This window comes from Myripristis murdjan, chromosome 21 (genome assembly GCF_902150065.1).
Source record: "Myripristis murdjan chromosome 21, fMyrMur1.1, whole genome shotgun sequence".
In the NCBI taxonomy this organism is placed as follows: domain Eukaryota; kingdom Metazoa; phylum Chordata; class Actinopteri; order Holocentriformes; family Holocentridae; genus Myripristis; species Myripristis murdjan.
The window spans coordinates 21795505-21815990 of NC_044000.1; the positions used below are offsets into that span (position 1 = coordinate 21795505).

At 42.1% G+C, this 20486-nt stretch overlaps 1 protein-coding gene across 2 annotated transcripts in view; it reads left to right on the forward strand.

Moving 5' to 3' along the window:
- Window positions 1-941: 941 nt before the first annotated feature.
- The window catches only part of clybl (citrate lyase beta like), a 58062-nt gene continuing 38517 nt past the window's right edge, over window positions 942-20486 (forward strand). For both annotated transcript variants that reach the window (XR_003930242.1, XM_030080030.1), the window contains exon 1: window positions 942-1004. Coding sequence is in view for 1 of the 2 variants with exons in the window: in XM_030080030.1 (XP_029935890.1) it covers window positions 961-1004 (44 nt within the window). In the remaining variant the exon portion in view is untranslated. The remainder of the gene's footprint in view (window positions 1005-20486) is intronic.

Sequence of the window (20486 nt, forward strand, 5' to 3'; positions counted from 1 at the left end):
ACTTTTTCTTTGCTTAGTTGTGGTCGGTGATATCTAACTAGACGACGCCTCAAGGCACAGCCCTATTGAAGCAAGAAAACTGATTAGGAGGGACTATGCAATTTTTTTCTACCTACTTTTGCTTGAGGTTCCAGCAAATAAATTTGTATGTTTGCAGCTCTACATCCGTTTAAAAGTACAGTATGTCAAGCTGCACACACACACACACACACACACACACACACACACACAGCCCAATGGCTGTCCTCTGAATGCTGACATTTGGAGCGAATCCCCTGCTGACTTAATCATGGCAAATATTGCGTGTCATTTGTGCACCACACTCGGACCTGGCTGACGGTAGTGGTAGTAATTCACCACTGCTGTGAGAGAGGACTCCTGGGGTGATGTGCCTTGCTGGTGCTCTAATCTCTCTCTCTCTTTCTCTCTCTCTCTCTCTCTCTCTCGCTCTCTCTCCTATTCCTGCCTGTCTCTGTGTTGCACGACCCAGCTCTCTCTTGCCCCTGTCCCCTCTGTCTGGCTTACTTTCCTGTTATGAGCAGGAGGGCACGAGAATCACTGTGGACAAAGACCATCTGTGTAACAAACACAATGAAGAATCACTTGAGGTGACTCTCCTCGAAGAACCAAATATATTTTTTATGGTTGAGCTTAACTGCTGTTTAACTGCTGATGACAAAATGTCACACTCCTGCTTCGTATGGCTTGTTTTGATTAGCTGAGTGGCTGTATTTTAATGCTGGAGATAGAGCATAACTCCAATTTCATTTTTACACTTCCCCACACACCACTGCAGCTTTACAGTACAGTATGGACACTGTTTACCATGCCATGTGCCACGAGTTTCTCTGGGTCCGCCTCCTCTCCGCGCTCTGGCCAATCACGTTGCTCAGGCGGCACAACCGAAACACGCTTGCAGCCAATCACTGCGTTCCCCTTGTAGGCGTCACTCAAAGAAACATGGCGGCGCACATCAGCAGAGTTGTCAAACGGCTTGCTCCGCAGTAAGTCAAAGTTTCTCATGTTCCTCCTCTCTTTTAAGCTGCTCCGTTTTTTTAAAAGTGCAACGCTGTGAAACCTAACCGCGTTAACTTTATTTTCAGTGATATTTTTTCACGCACTTCGACGTTACTGTGGTAGCTGTCAGCCGAGTGTCATTTGCTCTGAAAGAGGACATAACTCTTGCAGGGATTGATAACATTGTTATTATTTATTCGTCGATAGTTGTTGACCGCTGCTGACCGAAAAAGAAAGCACTGGCTTGTCACTTGCTTGTTTGTGAAGCGATTGTGTGGTACAGAATAAGACTGTGGTTGACCTAAAGAGACAAAAATATTATTTTTACTAAGCAGGCATATGTAGCCTAGGCTATATTTTCGCATAACCTGTGTTTGGCAAAATGCCTTGTCAAGCTGGTTAATCTGTACAAATCAGTGTTATGTTGTATTATAGTGCGTGTATTTGTTTCTTTGTTTCCAAGTTGCAACAGACAGACAGAAAGTCTAAGATTTTTACATCCACTGTGACAGACAGCTAACCAGTGGACTTGTGTTGTCAATCTGTCTGTCTGTCTGTCTGTCTGTCTGTCTATCTGTCTCTCTGGCTCACATTCACTCTAATTCACAAGATCCTTTGATCATCATTGGCTTTACGTTTAAATATAGCCCATGTCTCCAGGAGAGGTTTGATGAGCAGGCGTTATATATCAGCTTAACGGTGTCATATGTATTCAATTGTAAGTAGATATTCCCCCCTGTCAGATGTCCAATGCAACCACCATTTTTACTGCCGGCCGCCGAGCAGCTTTAATGGCCCTCAAGCGACTTGTCCATTTACTTTTCTCTACCCAAAATTATTCAGTCAGCTGAGATGTTCAAATTTGAAGACTAACAGTCAAGCAGTAGCCAAATGAGTTTCTTTTCTGCAATCCCCAGGATACTTTGTTTCTGTTATCAGACCAATTAAAGGAGTAAAGTGTAAGGTAAGTAAGGTGTTGGGCCACCACGAGCTGCGTCAACACCCTCAATGCGCTTTGGCATCGACTCTTCAAGTCTCTGGAATTCCACTGGAGGGATGGAGCTCGATTCTACACATAGTCTTTATACTGTATTACCTCATTTGGTGTTTTGATCATGGTGGTGGAGAGCGCCGTCTAAACGTCCATCCAAAATCTCCCATATGTTCAAATGGGATGAGATCTGATGACTGAGGCCAAAACATCATGATTTCCATCATTTTCATCCTCATCAAGTCATTCAGTGAGCCCTTGGTGGGTGGGGGAATTGTCATCCTGGAAGAGACCACCCCTGTCAGAATAGAAATATTTCATAATGGATCAAGGTGACCATTAAGGATAACTTTGATATTTGTAGTGAGCCTTCTTTCTAAGAGGACAAATGGAAAATGGCCCCCATAGCGCAACAGTGCCAGCGGACCCCCCTCACTGTAGGGGTCACCGTAGGGGTCCAGCATTCAGGCCTGTCGTGTTCTCTGGGTGGACGCCACACATGCACTCGCCCACTTGTCCAGAATCTGGTGAAGGAATGACTCATCTGACCACATCACCTTTTTCCACATCTCTGTAGACCAGAGCCACTCCGCTCTCAAATGTACATTTGTCATTGTAACGAGGGCTTTATGCACCACAGCAAGGCTTTAATATCCCTCTCTAGGTACAGTATTTTTTGGAAGAATGGTGCTCCATCCCTCCAGCAGAGATCCAGAGACTAGTAGAATCTAAGTTTTTCTGGAAGCCTGTTGGTTTTTCCTTTACCTGTCACCCGTCTGTATATATTCACATTTTTACATATAGACACGTTTTCCATTCTGATATTATTTAGGATGATTATTTAGTATTGAATTCTTGTCTGTGAACACATTCCAAATCTGCTTACAATAAGCAGTTAAGTCATAGCTTAGCCTTGAAAAACCAGAATATGACAGCAGGGTTTATGTCGATGACTATCTTGCAACCCATTGGATATCATATGATGACAGTTTCAGCTTCTTTCTTTCTTTCTTTCTTTCTTTCTTTCTTTCTTTCTTTCTTTTTTTATTACGCGAGTCAGCTGTTTCTCTGCACAATGCACAAACAGCAATTCTTATTGTAGGTGTTTTAGGTCCAGGCGATATTTCTGCCAGTACATCCCATGTCTTTTGTTACCCACAAAAACTGTTTACCCTAATAAAACCACTTGGACTACTTGAAGTACATCAGAAACAGAAGTGGAAACCAGAACACTATATATAGATATATAGAATCTGTTTATAGAGGCTATCTTGATGATGGCTGTTGAAAATATTGTTCTTATACATATGGAGATTTATCATTGCAACATGAAAAGCTTGTCTTAAATTATACTGCAATCAGGTAGATTATCAGGAATGATATGGTGCATTACATGAACACAATTGTTGATAATAGGCAGCATAAACTCTTAAAAATAACGAGAAAAAGGTGGATTAATATGTAGTGACATGCATGTAGGCGAGCCTTGTGTACCAGTAGTGACAGTGGTAGTGACGATCAGGTCATGAGAGGCTAAAGATAGATGGATGAATGGATGGATAGATAAATACTGTGCTCTTCTCTACCTCCGCCTTTGTAAATTCACACTTTAGTGTCGTAGGAAGTTAAACGAGGAATTTCAAACAGTACAGACATCAGTTACTAAGCGAGTTTAAGGTTCTGCTAATGTGTCTGTACTGGTCAGCAACATCATGACATGTGGCTCTAATTCAAGGCACATGAATTTCCAGAGGCACAACTCTGGCGATCCTGCTAATCCAGAGTGTGAAGTGACTGTCACGACAATCTGCTCTGTGTGTGTGTGTGTGTGTATGGGTGTTGTGGTTTAATATGGGGATAGCCTGATCAGATTAAATATAAAATGTTTACTCAAACTGAATAATTCCCACTTTTGCCAATAACCTCACATTGAATTTAATTAAAATCTGTGCCTTTAGCATGTCAGATTCATGACATTAAAAAAATCTTATAATGATATTTTGTATCATTTTTATTCAGCAAAATTTTGCATTTTGCAATTTATAGACTTACAGGTATAGCATTAGCATAGAAAAATTGCTCGTTCCTGGTAGACTATATGTTACATTTTTTGCTGAGGTCCTAGGTGTTTTGGGGCAGCAGTACATACATGGTTAAATGCAGCCCTCTCAGATGGTTGGAACAACGAGAGGAAATGTGTGCTTGTTTTATGGACAGCCTAAAGCCCTAGCCCTGGCATGGGCGGCAGACTGCTCTTTGTCACAAACACCCTCATGTCAAAGATGCAACAGCATCCTGGAGGAAACATTGACTGCTGCTATGAAGTCGACAAGTGATGAAAGTAGCCTAGAGGTTGTCAATTAAGAGAGCCAAGGCCTGGACCCTATAAGTTAATGGGCAGTTTCCCCTCTCAGAGACTGCCAGGGCTTTATAGCACAGCTTATAAAAACCCCTAGTGTAATGCACCCCTATAACGTTTTCAATTAAGAGAAAGGGCATAAAGCAGTGCAGACACTTGGCAATCATGCTAGACTGTTTGTAAAGTGGCATTTGGCATAAATTGGGAGGTGAATTTTCGATTGCCCCAGTTGTTTAAATGCGGCAGCTACTGTGCAGAATTTTATTTTGATGGCACTTCATGCTGACTCTGAGCACTAAAGACTTCCTGGTGTCTGCCTATTACTAGGGCATAGAGCTTGGGAATATGAATGTGCAGCCTGAAATTTAAAAGAACCCTCTTATCAGTTGCATAAGAAATTGGAAGCTAGTCACATTTTATTTTGCAATGTAGCTACTGCTCATAACTGAAGTACAAAGTGTTTCCCATAATTGCAATTTTCATCTCACAGTAAGCTGGCTAATTGCCATAATAAACCTGTCCTGAATTTTGTGTGTAATAGGCCAGATGAACACATTTTTAAACTAAATTGACAAACATTTCACACCACATGTTGTTAAACAGCGATTCCCCTAAAAAACACAGATTAATTTATCGTAAACATAATTGGTTGTGCCTATCAACAGCTTATTTGTAATGCTATAAAAGGAGAGATGATGCAGAATGCTCAAAGAAAGTCTCTTGAGTCGTGTGGTGCTTTGCTTGGCTGCGCTGGCTTTGGCTTCCGGTAGAAAAATAAATCAGTGTTGAATAAACAACAGTGTGTTGACACCTCATTTCCTCATTGATTGGTGATGGAAACAGGGCCAGTGTGGCCATAATCCAATAAAGCAAGAAAACAACCTTGGTGACTATGTAACCAAATGCTGTAGCCAGGGAGGGCAAGCGGGCTGGCCAAGTAAAGCCAGACCCCACGTGCTCAGGCTTTCTTGAACTTTCTAATGGCTTATCTAATCTGTTTGCTAGCCACATGTTTGACCATTCCCTGGTGACATCCAAATCTGTTGGAGATTTTGATTGATGCTTTTGAAAAATAAGTGGACCTGTTTTAAAAAGCCTATCTTCCTCCTTTTCCCCTAATAAAACATATCAGACTTTCAGCCCCTAAGTCAAGCAGGAGCTCATTTATTTTGTCTATTTGGATTTAACAGCACAACATGATGGGGTTAAAATAAACTTAAAGCTACTGTGTGTGTGCCCACATGTGCATGTATGCATCAGCGCACCCCTACAGACACATTTCGAGCCAGCACATCAATAAATCGCTCTATTACCTGTTGTTGACCCAGCTAAGCTTGCCTTTGAAATTTGTTACAGAGCATTAAGCTAACACATGTTGCTGTGTGAAAACAAAGCTCTGGCGACTGGCGTGGGGACCAGCTGAGTAAACGGGGTTGAGGGAATAGGGTGGGATGGCAGAGAGGAGAGGCCTACGTTTGCCCCAGCGCCGACCAAGGTGGATCCATACGGCTAACAGATGGATGTGTTACCCTGGGTCCCCGTGGACAAAAACAACCAGCCCAAAACAAGTGCCTCTACTCTGGCACTGGAGCCTTTGATCAGCAGCACATCTCTGGCCTAGGAGTAGGACTCCTCAGGACCCCAGAGCGCACATGGGATCGCATCTGTGCAAACACGGCCAGAGAGGAATGTGTGAACAATGCAACTAAAGAATTTTGCTCTAGATACTCGGGGTGGACTTGGCTAACGGGTGGTTTATGTGGTTTAGAGATTGAGCGTGGTGGTCAGATTAAATGAGGAGCTGGGGAAATATTCCATGTTTTTAGTGATAACACAAGTGGGAGACCTGTGTGTTTGCTTTTTACAGATGTGAGCCAGTAAAAGTGGCGTGATGAAATCTCCCATAGGAAAATGACTCTTTTTAAGTCTGGAGTTTTAACAAGACAAATGTTTGATTCCTACAGGTGCTTTGGTCGACTTGTCTTTGATGGTGAAAATAGATGATATCTGAACAGTTGCCTACAGTATTGGCTAAAATCTCTAATAGGTTTCTATAGGTATGGCTATTTTTCCGCAATGTTGTTTGTGTCTGTATCTCCATAATATACAATCAAAATGGTCAATTCATAGTGGGTCTGGGCAGTATATCAATGTCATATCAATATTGTCATATGACACTAGATATCATCTGGGATTTTGGATATAGCAATATTGTGATTTAGTATAAGTTTTGTCTTTTCCTGGCTTTAAAGGTTATATTACAGTAAAGGGACGCAGTTTTCTGAACTTGTTAGACTGTTGTAACTGTTCTCTGGTAACTGTTCTCTCTCTGCCTTTACCTGCTTGGTCATCATATCCACATTACTAATGATTTTTTAAATCAAAATATTGATATTGTAGGGAAAACATCCCTGCAATATCATCAGATATCATGATTTTATCCATATCCCCAGGCCCTACTTCATAGCCATCAGTTCATTATTAATACTACATGCTGACCTCCTCATCAGAGACCACCCAATATCCTGTTGGTGGTCATGAGAAACTGTAGCCTATATTATCCCTATTTATTGAACTGTACCGGAGCATTCACTGTAGGCATGATTAACAATTCCTAATAGCCCTCTGAAAGAGAGCATTGGGCCGGTACAGTATAACCCACTTAGCATTAATTGGGTAGCAGTCAGGGTTGTGTGTGGGCAGGATATTGCTTCCAGGTTTGGAGTCAGCCCCTCTGTCAGCCCTCCACAAGGGATCCCTTTGGCTGTTAAATAGACACAGATTTGGGTTCGGCTTTCACTTCCCTAAACCGATAGGTGTAGGTTTACTGCGTTGACTTTAGATCACTTTTTAGTCATTAGCTTAGTCCTTTATCCCTTGTTTTCTGCCATTCCTTGCCAAGATGGTGTTCTGCTCTTCTCACGGCACCTGGGTTGGCTCATTGCCATAGTGATGGTTGGCTAGTTCCAGGGCGATGAGGTGTAATTTACCCAGCATTTCCTGTCTGATACACACCACCTTAATGAGTAAGAGGCCCGCTTTTACAGCACAGTGTTAGTAAACCAGGCACCGCAGGGGTGTGTGTGTGTGTTTGTGTACATGTGTCCATGTGTCCATGGGTTTGTGTGCCCCTTTGAACGTGTTTGTGTAAGTGTATGTGCATGTATAGCCAGGAGTATCTCTAGGTAGATTATAGCATGTTGGTCTGCAGTTCCTAGTCCAGCCCCTCGGTGTCAGTGTTGGCAGTGGGCTCCGTGCAGAGCGCTGTGAGATCAGCTTGTGGATGGCTCTCCTAGTACTAAGTGAAGCTTGCATCTCACGTCTGACTTGCTCTCATTAAATAGACCCACACTCTCATTGATTGACTATCCGAGACAGTTTTGTCTGGAATACCAACAACATGCTCTCTATATGGTAAGGTTAAGCTGCCCAGAGAGGACTTTTTACAGCCAGAGACATTTTGATTACAGAAAAACATGTACATGTTTTGGAACTGTAAGCTAAACTGAAATACAACGCTTAAAAGGTACTGCTGTTTAAACTAAATGTGTTTCTTCTGTTGTAATCACATTGGTGTTGAGTTTAACTGAATGATTAAAATGATAGATGCATAACATTCATTATTGAATGTAATTATATAGTTACTGCAGCCACACACAGGATTGTGAATTAAAGTACACTAGGTGTTGGTGATGCATCAACCCAATTTAATGGCCCAATGTAATGAAATATTAAAGATACATAGGCAGTAAAGGTTGTGGTAATAATGGGGCTAGATTTCCCACGGTGATGAGGATGTAAACGAGGGAATTGGACCCTGAGGACTTGGACTGTGTGTGTGTGTGTGAGAGAGAGTGAAAGAGAGAGAGAGAGAGAGCGAGAGCGAGAGAGAGCTAAAAGGACAGAGAACCTGCATGTGCACCTGACATTTGTTTGTTTATACATTTATATTGTAAGCAGTCATCTTCAAGAGCATGACCTTATTAGTCCAATCCGCTGAAGGCTGAATGATTTGAAATCCTACTTTCTACACTGTCTTTTTGCAGGCTCCCTATGAGCCATGAGTCATGAGCATCTAGTCTGTAGGTTATAGGCATTAACACACAACATAGTTAAATAGTTTTATATAAATTGTATCCCAGGTTACTGTGTCAGAGTGTACGGAGAGAGTTGGCCTGTTTCTGTTGGTATTTTGCCTCATTTGGAACTGGCTTATAGCTTCTCATCACTTCACTGGCATGGGTTGCAGACAGGCAGCCTCCTGTTAGCACTACACTTCATTAGAACCAGGTTTCAGTGGTACCACACACACATTCAAGCAGCGGAGCCAGTGCACCATCTCCTTACCACCAAAGGAGGCCTTACAGAAAGAATATGGTTGTGTCTGTGTCTGTCCCCCCATCAGTGCCTGCTAACGATGCATACCATAAGTGTGTTTTTAGCCATGTCACCGTCCCCCCCGTCATTCATTCATACTCTAAATCTTTCTGTCTTCATCTCCCTTTCTCCCGCTCTCTCTCCCCCTTTCGTGGTGTTTGTTTGGCTCCTGGGTTTTGTTTGTTTATTGTTTCCAGATGGCAGACGCAGACTTCATTTGTGTGGCTTTCAAGTTCCCAGAGAGCTTTTTACTGCCTTGGCTCAAGCGCTTATCCTGTTTCCTCTAGCCGGGCTTTATGATGGGCCCTTTATACCTAGCAACTGGAAACAACTGTCACTACCACTCTGCGTCGGGGAGAGCGGGAGAACGTGTGTCTTTTCCTTGTGCTCTCCATCTGAACATCTTCATTAGAGGCAGTGCAGTTGTTGATCCACAGATGAGGAGGATGTTTCTGTTCCCTGAGGGTGAACTTAACTAGCTTTATAGAATCAGAATACCCTTGATTTTTTTTTTCTGCTCCACCACAGTACTTCAGCTGCATCAACAGGACTCCCACAGAAAAATTCATATACACCGTGCGAGACTGACTCTTTGTTGACATGACAGTTTGACAGTCTGCTCACAGTGGTGATGAGACTTGGTAGTCTTTTTTCTTTTCCCAAGGTCTAGCAGGGTCTGGTCTGTGCATCATTAGGCACTGTGACGTCACTTATTTACAGGAACCCAGGAGGGCGACTCGGGGGGAGGACCAGTGCATGTCTTTACTCATCGGATGCGGTTTAAAGACGGAGCCATAATCAAAGCTCCCAGCTATATAAAACCCTCCCCTTCTCCTTAAGAGGGCCTTTTCTCCTGGCTGCCGCTGAATGAGTGATTACCCTGGCATTCCAAACTGCCTAATCCCATTTCTAGCAGTGATTTAACCCGGAGTAACAGTGGCCAAGGCGCTGCCTCCACTGGCTTACCCCATAAAACTACTCACTGAAGGGAAAAGTCGACATGTTTTGGCTGGAACCCTCATCCAACATTTCTGTGGTATGTTAACAAATAAGTCGGACTGGCAGACAGTTTTCCTCACGTAAAAGTCCTGATTTGGCTCATTCTAACAAGGCAGCTTCGTACACTGAAAGTCCCAGCACGGGTGCTCCGATGACGTCAGCTATAATCACAGGATAATGAAGTGCCTGTTAAGAATCTGACGGGGTCGAAGGTGGGCCTAAAGATAGAGGTAGTAATACCATATATATTGGGAACAGTGCCGCACTTGTCACACTAACCAGCTCCTGACCCTGCACGAGGGGAACCAAGCTGAAGTGTCACTTCGACTTTAATGTCCACGTTATCGGCAGCGTTTGTGTTTTTATCACTGCCGAGTGCCTGGCTGGCTGGCTAATCTCATCAGGGTTTGGGCTCTGGTGTTGGGGTGAGGCAGAGGACAGCCTGGCGTGACCCATATCTCCATGCCAGGAAGGCTAAAACACTCCGCCGCTACTGTACAGTTCCATCAGAATTTACTACGAGGCCCTTTGCCAGGGTGTTTACTAGTGAACTGTCTGGCACAACAAGATAATGCCTGTACTAATGCCCTCTAAGGACACAGCCACTCTCACTGAGGAAGGCTCTTTTTCATCAAGTCAGGCTCTCTCAAACTACATAATGCCATGGTATAGCAATAATACATGGCCAGTGGAGGTGGAGCGTAGACTAGTCTTGCAACATGACAGATTCTCAGTGTTGGGTGGTTCTCTACCGCCTGTATAATCGAATAACAACTGTTATAGCAATGATTATTATATAGCTGTGGAAAACAGTAGATACCAGGCTATCTGTCTCACTGAATAGTCCTGTGATCACTCAGCAGCTCCCTGTGTTTTGGCTGTTTATTAGTGTGCCCAGAAGGTCAGCATGGGATTTCACAAAGCAGAATCAATGTTCGTGCTTTTGTGTTGACACTAGTAAATGCACTCTTTCATTTTTAGTTCTATGAAAAGAAGAGGAACTGAAAATAAACTTTAATGTTAAACCCAAACTTTTTTTCTCAGCTTTGATTCTCCATTGTGAAATGCCACATGTAACATAGATTGTTGTTCTAGTGAACTGACACCTTTGCACTCACTCAGCAGCACCCATGGGAGGTCAGAAACCTGCTCAGCCCTCCCACATACCCTAATCTACCCAGTGCGCACACACACACACCCACATACACACACAGGAAACATGTCAGCAGTGGAGCGTTTGATGGTCTAATTAAAACCAGTGGATATTTTTGATTCATTTCAATCACTTGACGTCTGTGTGAGTGGACACAGGGGCATAATAAAGGAAGTTCCTTTTTTTGTGATGGATGGATAGTTTTCCTATTTTGCTGTCAAGTTGTAATTTCTAAATATTTAGTTTTCCATTTCATAACAAGGATTGTCATTGATATAAATGCCAGGAATGACTGCACCACCCTTTTGTGAGTACATCTTGCTCTGGAGATCACATTTACTGATGTTCCATCTGTCTCACTGGGCTCCAAGTAAAATACACTCACATTTATTCACAACAAAAGTCAGATCACTGCAGTCATGAAAACATTAAAAAAACACGTTTTTCAGCTGTTAGTGACTGACTCTTTGCAGTTCCCTATTATCAGGATAACAAAAAGGCCATGCTATGTTAGGTTTCAGATCCAGATGTGAATGTGCCATTGTACCTTCCTGAAGTCATTTTATATGCAAGTATATCCAAATTGTGGACTGTGCTGCGTTGTGGTCAAGAGAACGGTGTGTATTGGAGCCTTAGATCCTGTTTGAAAAGGCTTGGTGAGTCTTTAATTTGGAATAGCAATTAATGCAGCATTCTCAAACACCCATTTGGGAACACCATGTTCAGATCAAACAAACCTTTGAAAAGAGTTTAACTTCTCATCTAGGTGTAATTATCACCTAATAGCTGATATGGTGGCAAACAACTAATTATTATCTGTTTTGGCTTCTATCAGCACATAAAGTGAATGAAAGCGCCTCTGCACATGGCAGTAATGAATTTGTGTTTATGAAAATTGGCCCCAGATGCTAAATGGGGAGACCTAAATTGATTCTAGTTTGTTTATGACTATTCTCAAAATATTAGTCCAGCATTTGTTATTGCTGTACTTTATCCCCCAGATTCACCCGCTGTGTGTGTATGGCTGTGTTCGCACAAGGAAATGCAATTAGACACATGTGAAAGTGTAGGGAATGTGTCATTTGTGTCACTGTGTCATATAGAAATGTAGGCTATATTCTTCAAAAAAAAAAAAAAAAAAAAAAAAAAAATCCAGCAGCTATTTATCAAAAATGTCGTGTACCATTCTGAATGAAAGATTGGATCCTTGTTTTTGGAAATCTTAGTCAAACGGCTCAAATACAAAGCAGGTCTTTATACTAGCAGGCTCATGATTAGAGATGTGTCACCTGCTACCCTTGCTGGTTCATTTGTATAGCAAACAGCCTGATACCTAAGCTTATTAAATCAACGAGCAAAAAACATGTTGCTTCACTGTGTTATTAAAGACCAGAGTACAGACACGCATGCATAGACACACAAACACAAGCAGCATGGTAAGTTGGCTTATCTTTGATGTATCCCTATTGACAAAGAGACTCCCCCCTATCAAAGGATTATAAATAAACTCCAATGAAAAGACTGATGCACAAAAGGTGGCCTGTGTTCTTTCTGTTTGTATTTAATTTGTTTGGAATAAAGTCTGTTATGAATTAGTAGTTTGTGTTTCTGCTTTTGATCTAAACGTACCACATGATGCCTAGTCCTTGATGTGGAGTTTGTTAAACATGTAGACCTGGTTTAAGCTCAGGTTGTGGGAGCAGGTTTCGGTTTCCTATCTCAACAAAATATTCCAGTGCCTGCCTCTTCTTAATTTGACTGTGTTTGTGGCCTCTTGAGCCATATTCACCATGAAAAGTGGCCTGTGCACTGAATGAGAGGGCAGTATCGGCCGGAGCACAAGCGAATTGCCATGCCTTTTAGTCCCATCTTCAATGATGCGCTACTTCCTCAGGCTTTTGTCCCCTGTTTGGGGCCACAGCTGTCGGGCTAGGTGCTATCCACACTCCCCTCCCAAAAACCTGAGGCCACGCGCCGCTGCACCCCAAACACTAAATAGGAGCATTAGACACACCATGTTAAGGGCTGCTGGTGTTAGAGCTGTGGCTGTGGGTGCGTGTCTTGTCCCATGGCCAGGGACACGCACATTAAGTATGTACACACTGATGCAGGCACACAAACACACTCACAGATGCACACCACACTACACAAGTTGTCTTCTACTCTGTATCCTTCCACAGGCCAAATAAATTTAGATATATTCTTTTGTGTTAAAACCCTACCCATCATGTCCCATTGTCCCATCGTTGACTTCTGCTGTGTCTGGCGGCTCTGCCGTTTGATGTGTCATTACACTGCCCAAGAGTTGCCATGTCCTCGTCTTTTTGCTCCCGTTGACTCTTCCCTCTGTCTTTAGTTTCCCCCACCCAGCTACAGAACTGCACTGTGAAAATACCCACAAGGCCTATCTACCCATATGTAGTGTTGCAGATTTTGATTATGCACCAGCAGCATCACACCTCAGCAGGGTATATCCAAACATGAAAATTAATTCACAGCTAAATGCTGCTATATGCAGTCCGAGAGGGAGAGGAGGAGAAATCAAACACAGGTTTACACCAGTGAACAGACGAGCAGGGAGAAAGAGAGCCTAAAGGCAGGCAGAGCTGTGTTCATTAATGTGCAAAGCAAATGGAACAGTTAAAAAAAAAAAAAAAAAAAGGCCCCGACCATTTCAATAGAGGGAAGAGCCCTTTGATTGCTGGGAATTTCAATGGGCATAAGAAATTGACCTAAATAAAATAGATGTAAAATATTCCTCGAGCTGATTAAAAATCAAGTTAATGAAGAAGAAGAATAAAATCAGCGTAATGAGCTGAAATTATAAACAGGGCAGCACTCTCACAGGAGAGATACATTGATCAGTCTGAAATAAGAAAGTTTGGCCAAACTGCTTCCTACATTTCACAGGAAAACTTGTATCCTTAAAGCTGGGGGTTGTTGCCCACCAACTTACCTCACCATTTTGAGGGTATCAAGTTCACTTTACTTTGACCCTGATTTCTCCCTCTAAGCTTTTACTGAGCTAAGAGATGACTTGTTAGACTCATCTCTGTGTACTGTGACTGAAGGTGGTCTAGTAGCGACTTTTCGGCTGCAGCTAGCGTCCTTCTAGTCTATCTGTAATGAACTTTAGCATGAAAGTACTTGGGCATGACTTTGTCTCAGAGCAATGCAAATGGAATTGCCCCCCGATGGTTTGGAATGCACCCAGCTGGCCTTTAAAAGGTGATAATTGGAAAATACAGGATGCAGCCGGAGTCGAAGGAGGGACCTCGTGTTCCACTGAGTTAGCCATTGCATGGATGGAGGGAAGAGATGAGGAGAGATGTAGGAGGGTGAGATGGAGAGAAAACATTAAATTTGTCAATACTTTATTTAAAAGTATATATTTTGTTCAAGTGTATTTAATTGTGGTGTGCACAGTAGGGCAAGCAAAACCAAAACATGCCTCTGTTTAGTGTTGAAAGAAATACCGGGCCACTAGTCTTCTTTCCCTGGAGGCCTGCAATGATTTACACCTTATTACTGCCTTAACCTGAAGGTGGGTCAGTGATGAAACATGTCACTTTTGAAGACCAAAAGCTGTCAGCCATGTATATTTAGGATTTTATTCCGTACTGATTATGGTTGTACCAAATAACCTCAAAAAAACCTCAAAGGTAACATACAAAGTGGCAAAAATGTAGTTTTTGAAGTGTTAAATGCTTTAATGTTTGAAATATGTCCACCTTTAAAAACCTAAACATGCCAAACCCAACTGCAGTAATAGTATTGCAAGTTTAAGTGCAGAACATACGTTGGTCACCGACAAACCAGTGTTATACTACAGTATGTATGTGGCATACACACTGTAGGCTAGTCTGATTTATAAAACCTGACACAGCATTCCTGCTTCTGGGGAAGGAAGTGGAGTGGGAAGGTCAGGAGGCCTATACAGGAGTTCTTCCCTTTACAAGGCTAAATTCAAAGCATTTCTCCTCTCCTCTCCTTGTGTTAGCCTAACCTAGCGTAAGCCGGTGCATCCGGTCTCCATTACTGTGTTCTCTTCAGAGAGAACGTGACAGTGATAAGGCTCTTTTGAAGTCCAGCTTTACTACTGGCACTCTAGAGAGAGACAAAGCCGGGGGCAAGAGCTGCTGAAGTGGAGGGGAATCTTGAATACTCTCTTAACTTTTCTAAGCTTCAAACTGGATTTACTAAAATCACATCACCGCTCAAACAGCTCTGCATCTTTACCATACAATTTACCATATATCTCTTCCACAAGATAATATCTATCCCATTCTTGAACATAAAAAATAGACATACCAGCTCTTCTAATATCAGTCGATCATGCTATTGTGCCATTGTTACCCTATAATGCAGTATCTTTTCCATTCTTGAATATCAAAGGCAATAGGTGCACAAGTAACTTTTTTTATGAATAGGTCGTCCAACTGTGTTGACTTATCAAAAGAGAAATTTCAGAACACTACAAAAGCACATAGGCTATTAGGCTTCTTTCCAGTCAAAACAGTCTGCAGCATCTCAACCTTCATGCCCTGTGTCAATCAGCAGGCATTTCCAGCAACAATATGCCAACACCCACTCTGCACTTTGTTCAGGAAGCCCTTTGGTAACTCCAAATGGAATCTTCCTAATGACTTCCTGTACCTGAGGCCTGCCTTTGCTATCGGGGCTCCAGCAATGGCCCAATTTTACTGTACCCCTGACCTTTGACCTTGATGGACCATTGTTGTTGGTACTTACGAATCACCATTGAACAAGCCTGCAAGATTTTGAGTTTCTACATAGTGGCGAAGTACACAAGACAGGCCAGGGTTCCTCTTAAAATAGTGTAAATCGCAATTGTTAGATACAAGTCATGTCTCTGTCAAGTCTTTTATGTGTGCGTCTTGACATATTGAATAAAGAATGCTTGTTTTAAACGGCAAATGGCAAATAAAATTTGAAAATTCAGCTTAAGTTATTAAACACTTGCTTTAGGCGAATATTATTTTTATTCATTAAAAACAAATGTGAATGCATTTGCTGAATGAAATTCTGATGAAATCGTATTTGTTCCTTGACTTCTGGCATGGCGGACAGTTGTAGGTAGGCTGCATGTGGACAGAAACAAAAACAGTCCTTTGTCTGATATATGCAGAGAGTGTAGTGGTGAAGCCTGGTAGTTTGGAAAGACCTGAAGCAGTGCTACGTGGAAGAAAGAAGAGTGTTGTCATGCAGCGGCACTGGTTGGTAACTCAATCAAAATTGCAATGCAAAGTTGCTCAATATCAAGCACCTTATGATAGATTGTGTCCATCGTGGATACTGAATGATGACATAGGGCTTTAGACTATGTTTCATTCGCTTAAACAGATGGTATGGAAACCTACTGTAGATTCACTTTAATTGATTTTTTATGTCATTTAAATTATTTGCCTGTAGTTAATTTGAATTTGGATAATATGCAGCTATTGACATGATTTTCAACACTATTGGGACAAGGTGGAAAAAACTGTATGTTATATGTACAGCAGTTACAGTATCTGTAATAGCCTTGTTCCCAATTAGAGAACAGTCCTTTCTCCTCTGCTTTACATTGTAACCACCTAATTGGCTGTTGCAACTTATTTTCTAGCCACAGTATTTTGAGTAAGCCTACTGGTAATACATGATTTCAGTCTAATCCTGAAATATTTTCGTTCCAAACAAGTAGAAAACATAACATTGAGTTTCCATGATCCTCCCTGCAGGGGAAGGAAGGGGCACTGGTTGCTGCCCACCCTGTACCACACCCATAATGTAGAAATAGGCCAAGGTAGGGTCCTGCTCTTTCCCTCTCACTTTCCACATTGTAGTTACATGTTTATGTTTCTGCTTGTTTTATCTACTGTTGATTCCACCCTCATAAGTTATGTTACAGTATTGCCAACACAATCGCTTCACCCTTTAGACCTGTGTTTCTCAAACCGTATTTTTTTTTCTTTTTTCTAGGACTAGCAGACCAAGTCTCAGAAACATTGTCTGTGGTAATCAAGGATTCTTGCAACTTTGGTTACCACATAAATTAAAATTAATATTCTCTGCATTAAAATGACTGAAGAAAAATTTCTTATACTATATGTGAGTTAAGCTATCCCATGATTACTCAGTAATACAGTGAGAGGACTGCCACTAAAGCAAGTGAACATCAGGGTTGGACTCACCTGTTGTGTCTGAGTCTAGTTTGTTTAGCTGTTTGTAATCTCCTGATTTGAGACTGTACAGTGTAGTTAACAGCTTGGCTGGTCATTTGGATTTGTCTTCCAGCAGAAGGTCAGGCTCTTTAACTCTAAACTTGTCTCCTTTCAGTCACAACATTTCACTCCTCCTCTTGAACACGTCCAAGCCCTTCAGGATGTTGTGGAAGCTCTTTCACACCGTGAAGTCTCAGGGCAATTCAGCTGAAATTTGCATCCACTTGGCGTTTTGGCATTATACTAAGCTCATCTGCTTGAAACAGGAGAACAGGTGTCACAGTTAGTCTTGTTCAAAAGTCATTTGAAGTTATTAACCCTAGGCCTACATTTGGTCCAGCAGGATGTCTTATCCATCTTACAATTGGACTTTATATCACTTGATTGTCATCTAATTAAAAAAGAAAATGCTTGTGACTCAGCTTGCCACAGATTGATTTTCTGTTTTGCCCATCACTGCATAATGTATTGCAGTATCCATTTAAATGATTAAACAACTTGCCTTTAAGTTTAAGTCTATAGAATAGTGAGAAACCATGGAGTGAGGCTCGTGTTTGCTCTTGCACTTTCATGGGGCTTGCTGACTCATCGGTGGCTGTGTTGCGGTGAAATCCAGCACTAGTATTCCCTCCATGTGGTGCGCAGCACCACAGCACACAGAGCTGTGACAATCCCAGCTTCCTTTTTGCATCACAGCTTTGCTGAAGGAAATGTGTTGTTGATTTAATGATGTTGCAGTTGGTACGGTTTGTTGTTGTGGAGAGATTTTGCTGTCTTAAAAAAAATAATAATTCTAACTGTATAAAACTGATTTCAAACATTTTTGATTTAAAAAAAAAAAATTCTTAAATATCGGATGATTAAATCTGGATATGAGTGACTGTTGATAAATGTGGAAGGCAAAGAGGAAAAGGATAGTAGGAAAGAGGAAAGGAAGAAATAGGATGGGATGTTTGAGATGATTTTTTTATCCCCTCGAAGCTTTTTTTTAAACAGCTGTACAATGTCAGTGGTAATTACAATAATTTGATAATATTTGGACAGCAGACAAACCATAAATACCCTAATTTTAAATGCAGCACAGCTGATTTTTTTTCTTGATTATTTTCATTATGGATGTAGTGGTTATGATGGTTAAGAGTTAATAGAGAATGGATAGGCCTACATCAGTAATGAGAGATCTTATGGAGAGAATGTGTGTGTGTGTGTGTGTGTGTGTGTGTATGTGCAGTGGGGGTGAGGGGTTGTGGGCTGTTTTGGGGTGGGGGGTTTGGCAGGCTGATTTTCAGGAAACTTCCTGGTGTGTCAGGATCAATCGGGCCTAAGCCAGTCTTAATTAAAGGCTTGGGGTTGGGCAGAAGTCGAGGGCAAAAGGCATCCCCGTTGGTTAAAAGAATGAAGTGTCTGTCATTGCAGCGCTGGGGAGCATCAGCTTTATTACAAAAAATTCCTCACAAAAATCTTGTTGTTCAACAGAGGTACCAGCCTGCAAATGATGGTGCAAAAAAAAAAAAAAAAAAAAATGAGCTCACTCTATTGTCATATAACACAATAAACTGACCATTTTTAATTGATATTTTGACATCTGTTTGAGCATTTTAATCACATAATTTAAGAAGCCAGGGTTAGGGATTTGCCTCCAGTGATATTTGTTGTTCCCTTATGTGTTTTGTTGACTGAACTTGTGTGTTAGTGCACAACAGAATCATAATGAAAGAGCATTGCTCACTCACATCCACTTTTAGAAAATCTCCTTTCAGCTCACCACTCAAGCGTACACGAGGCAGACTGAGTCAGTGAAAGCAAGAATTCATACTGTATGTGATTACGCCATACTTTGAATCCCTCTCTTATTTTTCTCTCTGTTCCTTTAAAAAGTTATATATTACAAAAGTGTTTCAGGCTTTAGCTGTAAGTAATTCTACTGTAAATCGGCCATCTACAATCTTGCCTGTTCAACCACAGTGGCTTCACAAATTTCCATGTAACACAGTTGCAGTTATCATATTTTACCACTTGGGGGCACAGACAACTTACGAGGAAGAGAAGATGAGCTTTGAGCTGGGGTGTGAATGGTGAGGAAAGGGAGGGGGGGTCCATTAATTAAATGGAATATGATCCAAAAGACTCTGTACTCAGTCATGACACATCATGTCCCACAAGAGAGGAAATAAGACAAATGTCACAGATGTCCCTTTTTTTCTCTGTCCTGTTTTTCTCCGGTTGTAGTTTCCCTCCAAATCCGAACCTCAGACAGACAGCGCCTTAGTATGTTTTGGTCTCCTGAGTGGATCTTTCCAGTCCACCCATCTGTCAGATTTCTCTGAGGTCCGAGGAGGGGTGTGTGGGTGTGTTTATGTCTGGGCCTGGAGGGGGGGCAAAAGACCAGCCACAGTACATATCGCTGCCCAGGCCTAATATCCTCATATCAGTCTGATCTACTGCCCCAGTCATATCCATCTCCAGGCCTGAGCCAGGCCCATCCCACCCCAGATTGGCCTGTCTAGTGAGTTTATCAGAGTAAATTGCTATTTCGACCATTGCATTAGTTAGCCTGTGTAACCAGAACATTCATCTTCCCTCTTCCTTTCTCTCTTTCTCCACTTTTACCCTTTGACACATCACCCACTTCTCCTCATCCCGCTTTTTTCCCTCCCCATAGGACTTTTGACACCTGTGGAGTCAGAAGGCCTTCCATGAATTTTTATTACATCTTGTTTAGACGTTTTACCTCGGCAGTGCCATGCCAGTCAGCTCTGAGGTGTGTCAGCAGTTGTTTTACCTTAGATAATTAACTTAATGAAAGTCGGTTTGACATCCAGCAGTGTTATCTATTATGTAAATGTGGCGCGGTATCATTTGTGAGTGGTGAGAAGTGTTCTCACCTGTAGACATGGCAGACCTAGTGCTGATAATGCATTCATGTCAGTGAGGGGTTATGTAACTGCACCGAGAGCGAACTGCTGAGATGGAAAGTGCAGCCACCTTGCCAGTCTTAATGCATTCAGGCTCCACGGTGTCAGATGGCCTGGGTGATCCACAGGGCTCAAGACAGCAATGCTGTTTTTCAGTCGGGATGCGTGTGTGTCTATGTGCACGCACGCATCTATGTGTGCTGCAGTGTTTGTTAGATTAGGCTTGGATATGTGTGCCCATATGGTTTAGTGGTGACACGTTTGAATCCTGCTGGCCTTCTGCCAGAGGAGTGTAACAGACATAGTAGTGTGTATATTTGTGTGTGTGTCTGTTTTTCTGTCTGTTGCCAGTTTTACATTGAGTCTCTCCCAATGTTGTGTGTCTTATGGAGGTGAAGTTTATTTCTCAGTAGGCCTATGTTGATCATGTGCCTACGTATTCTGTACGAGT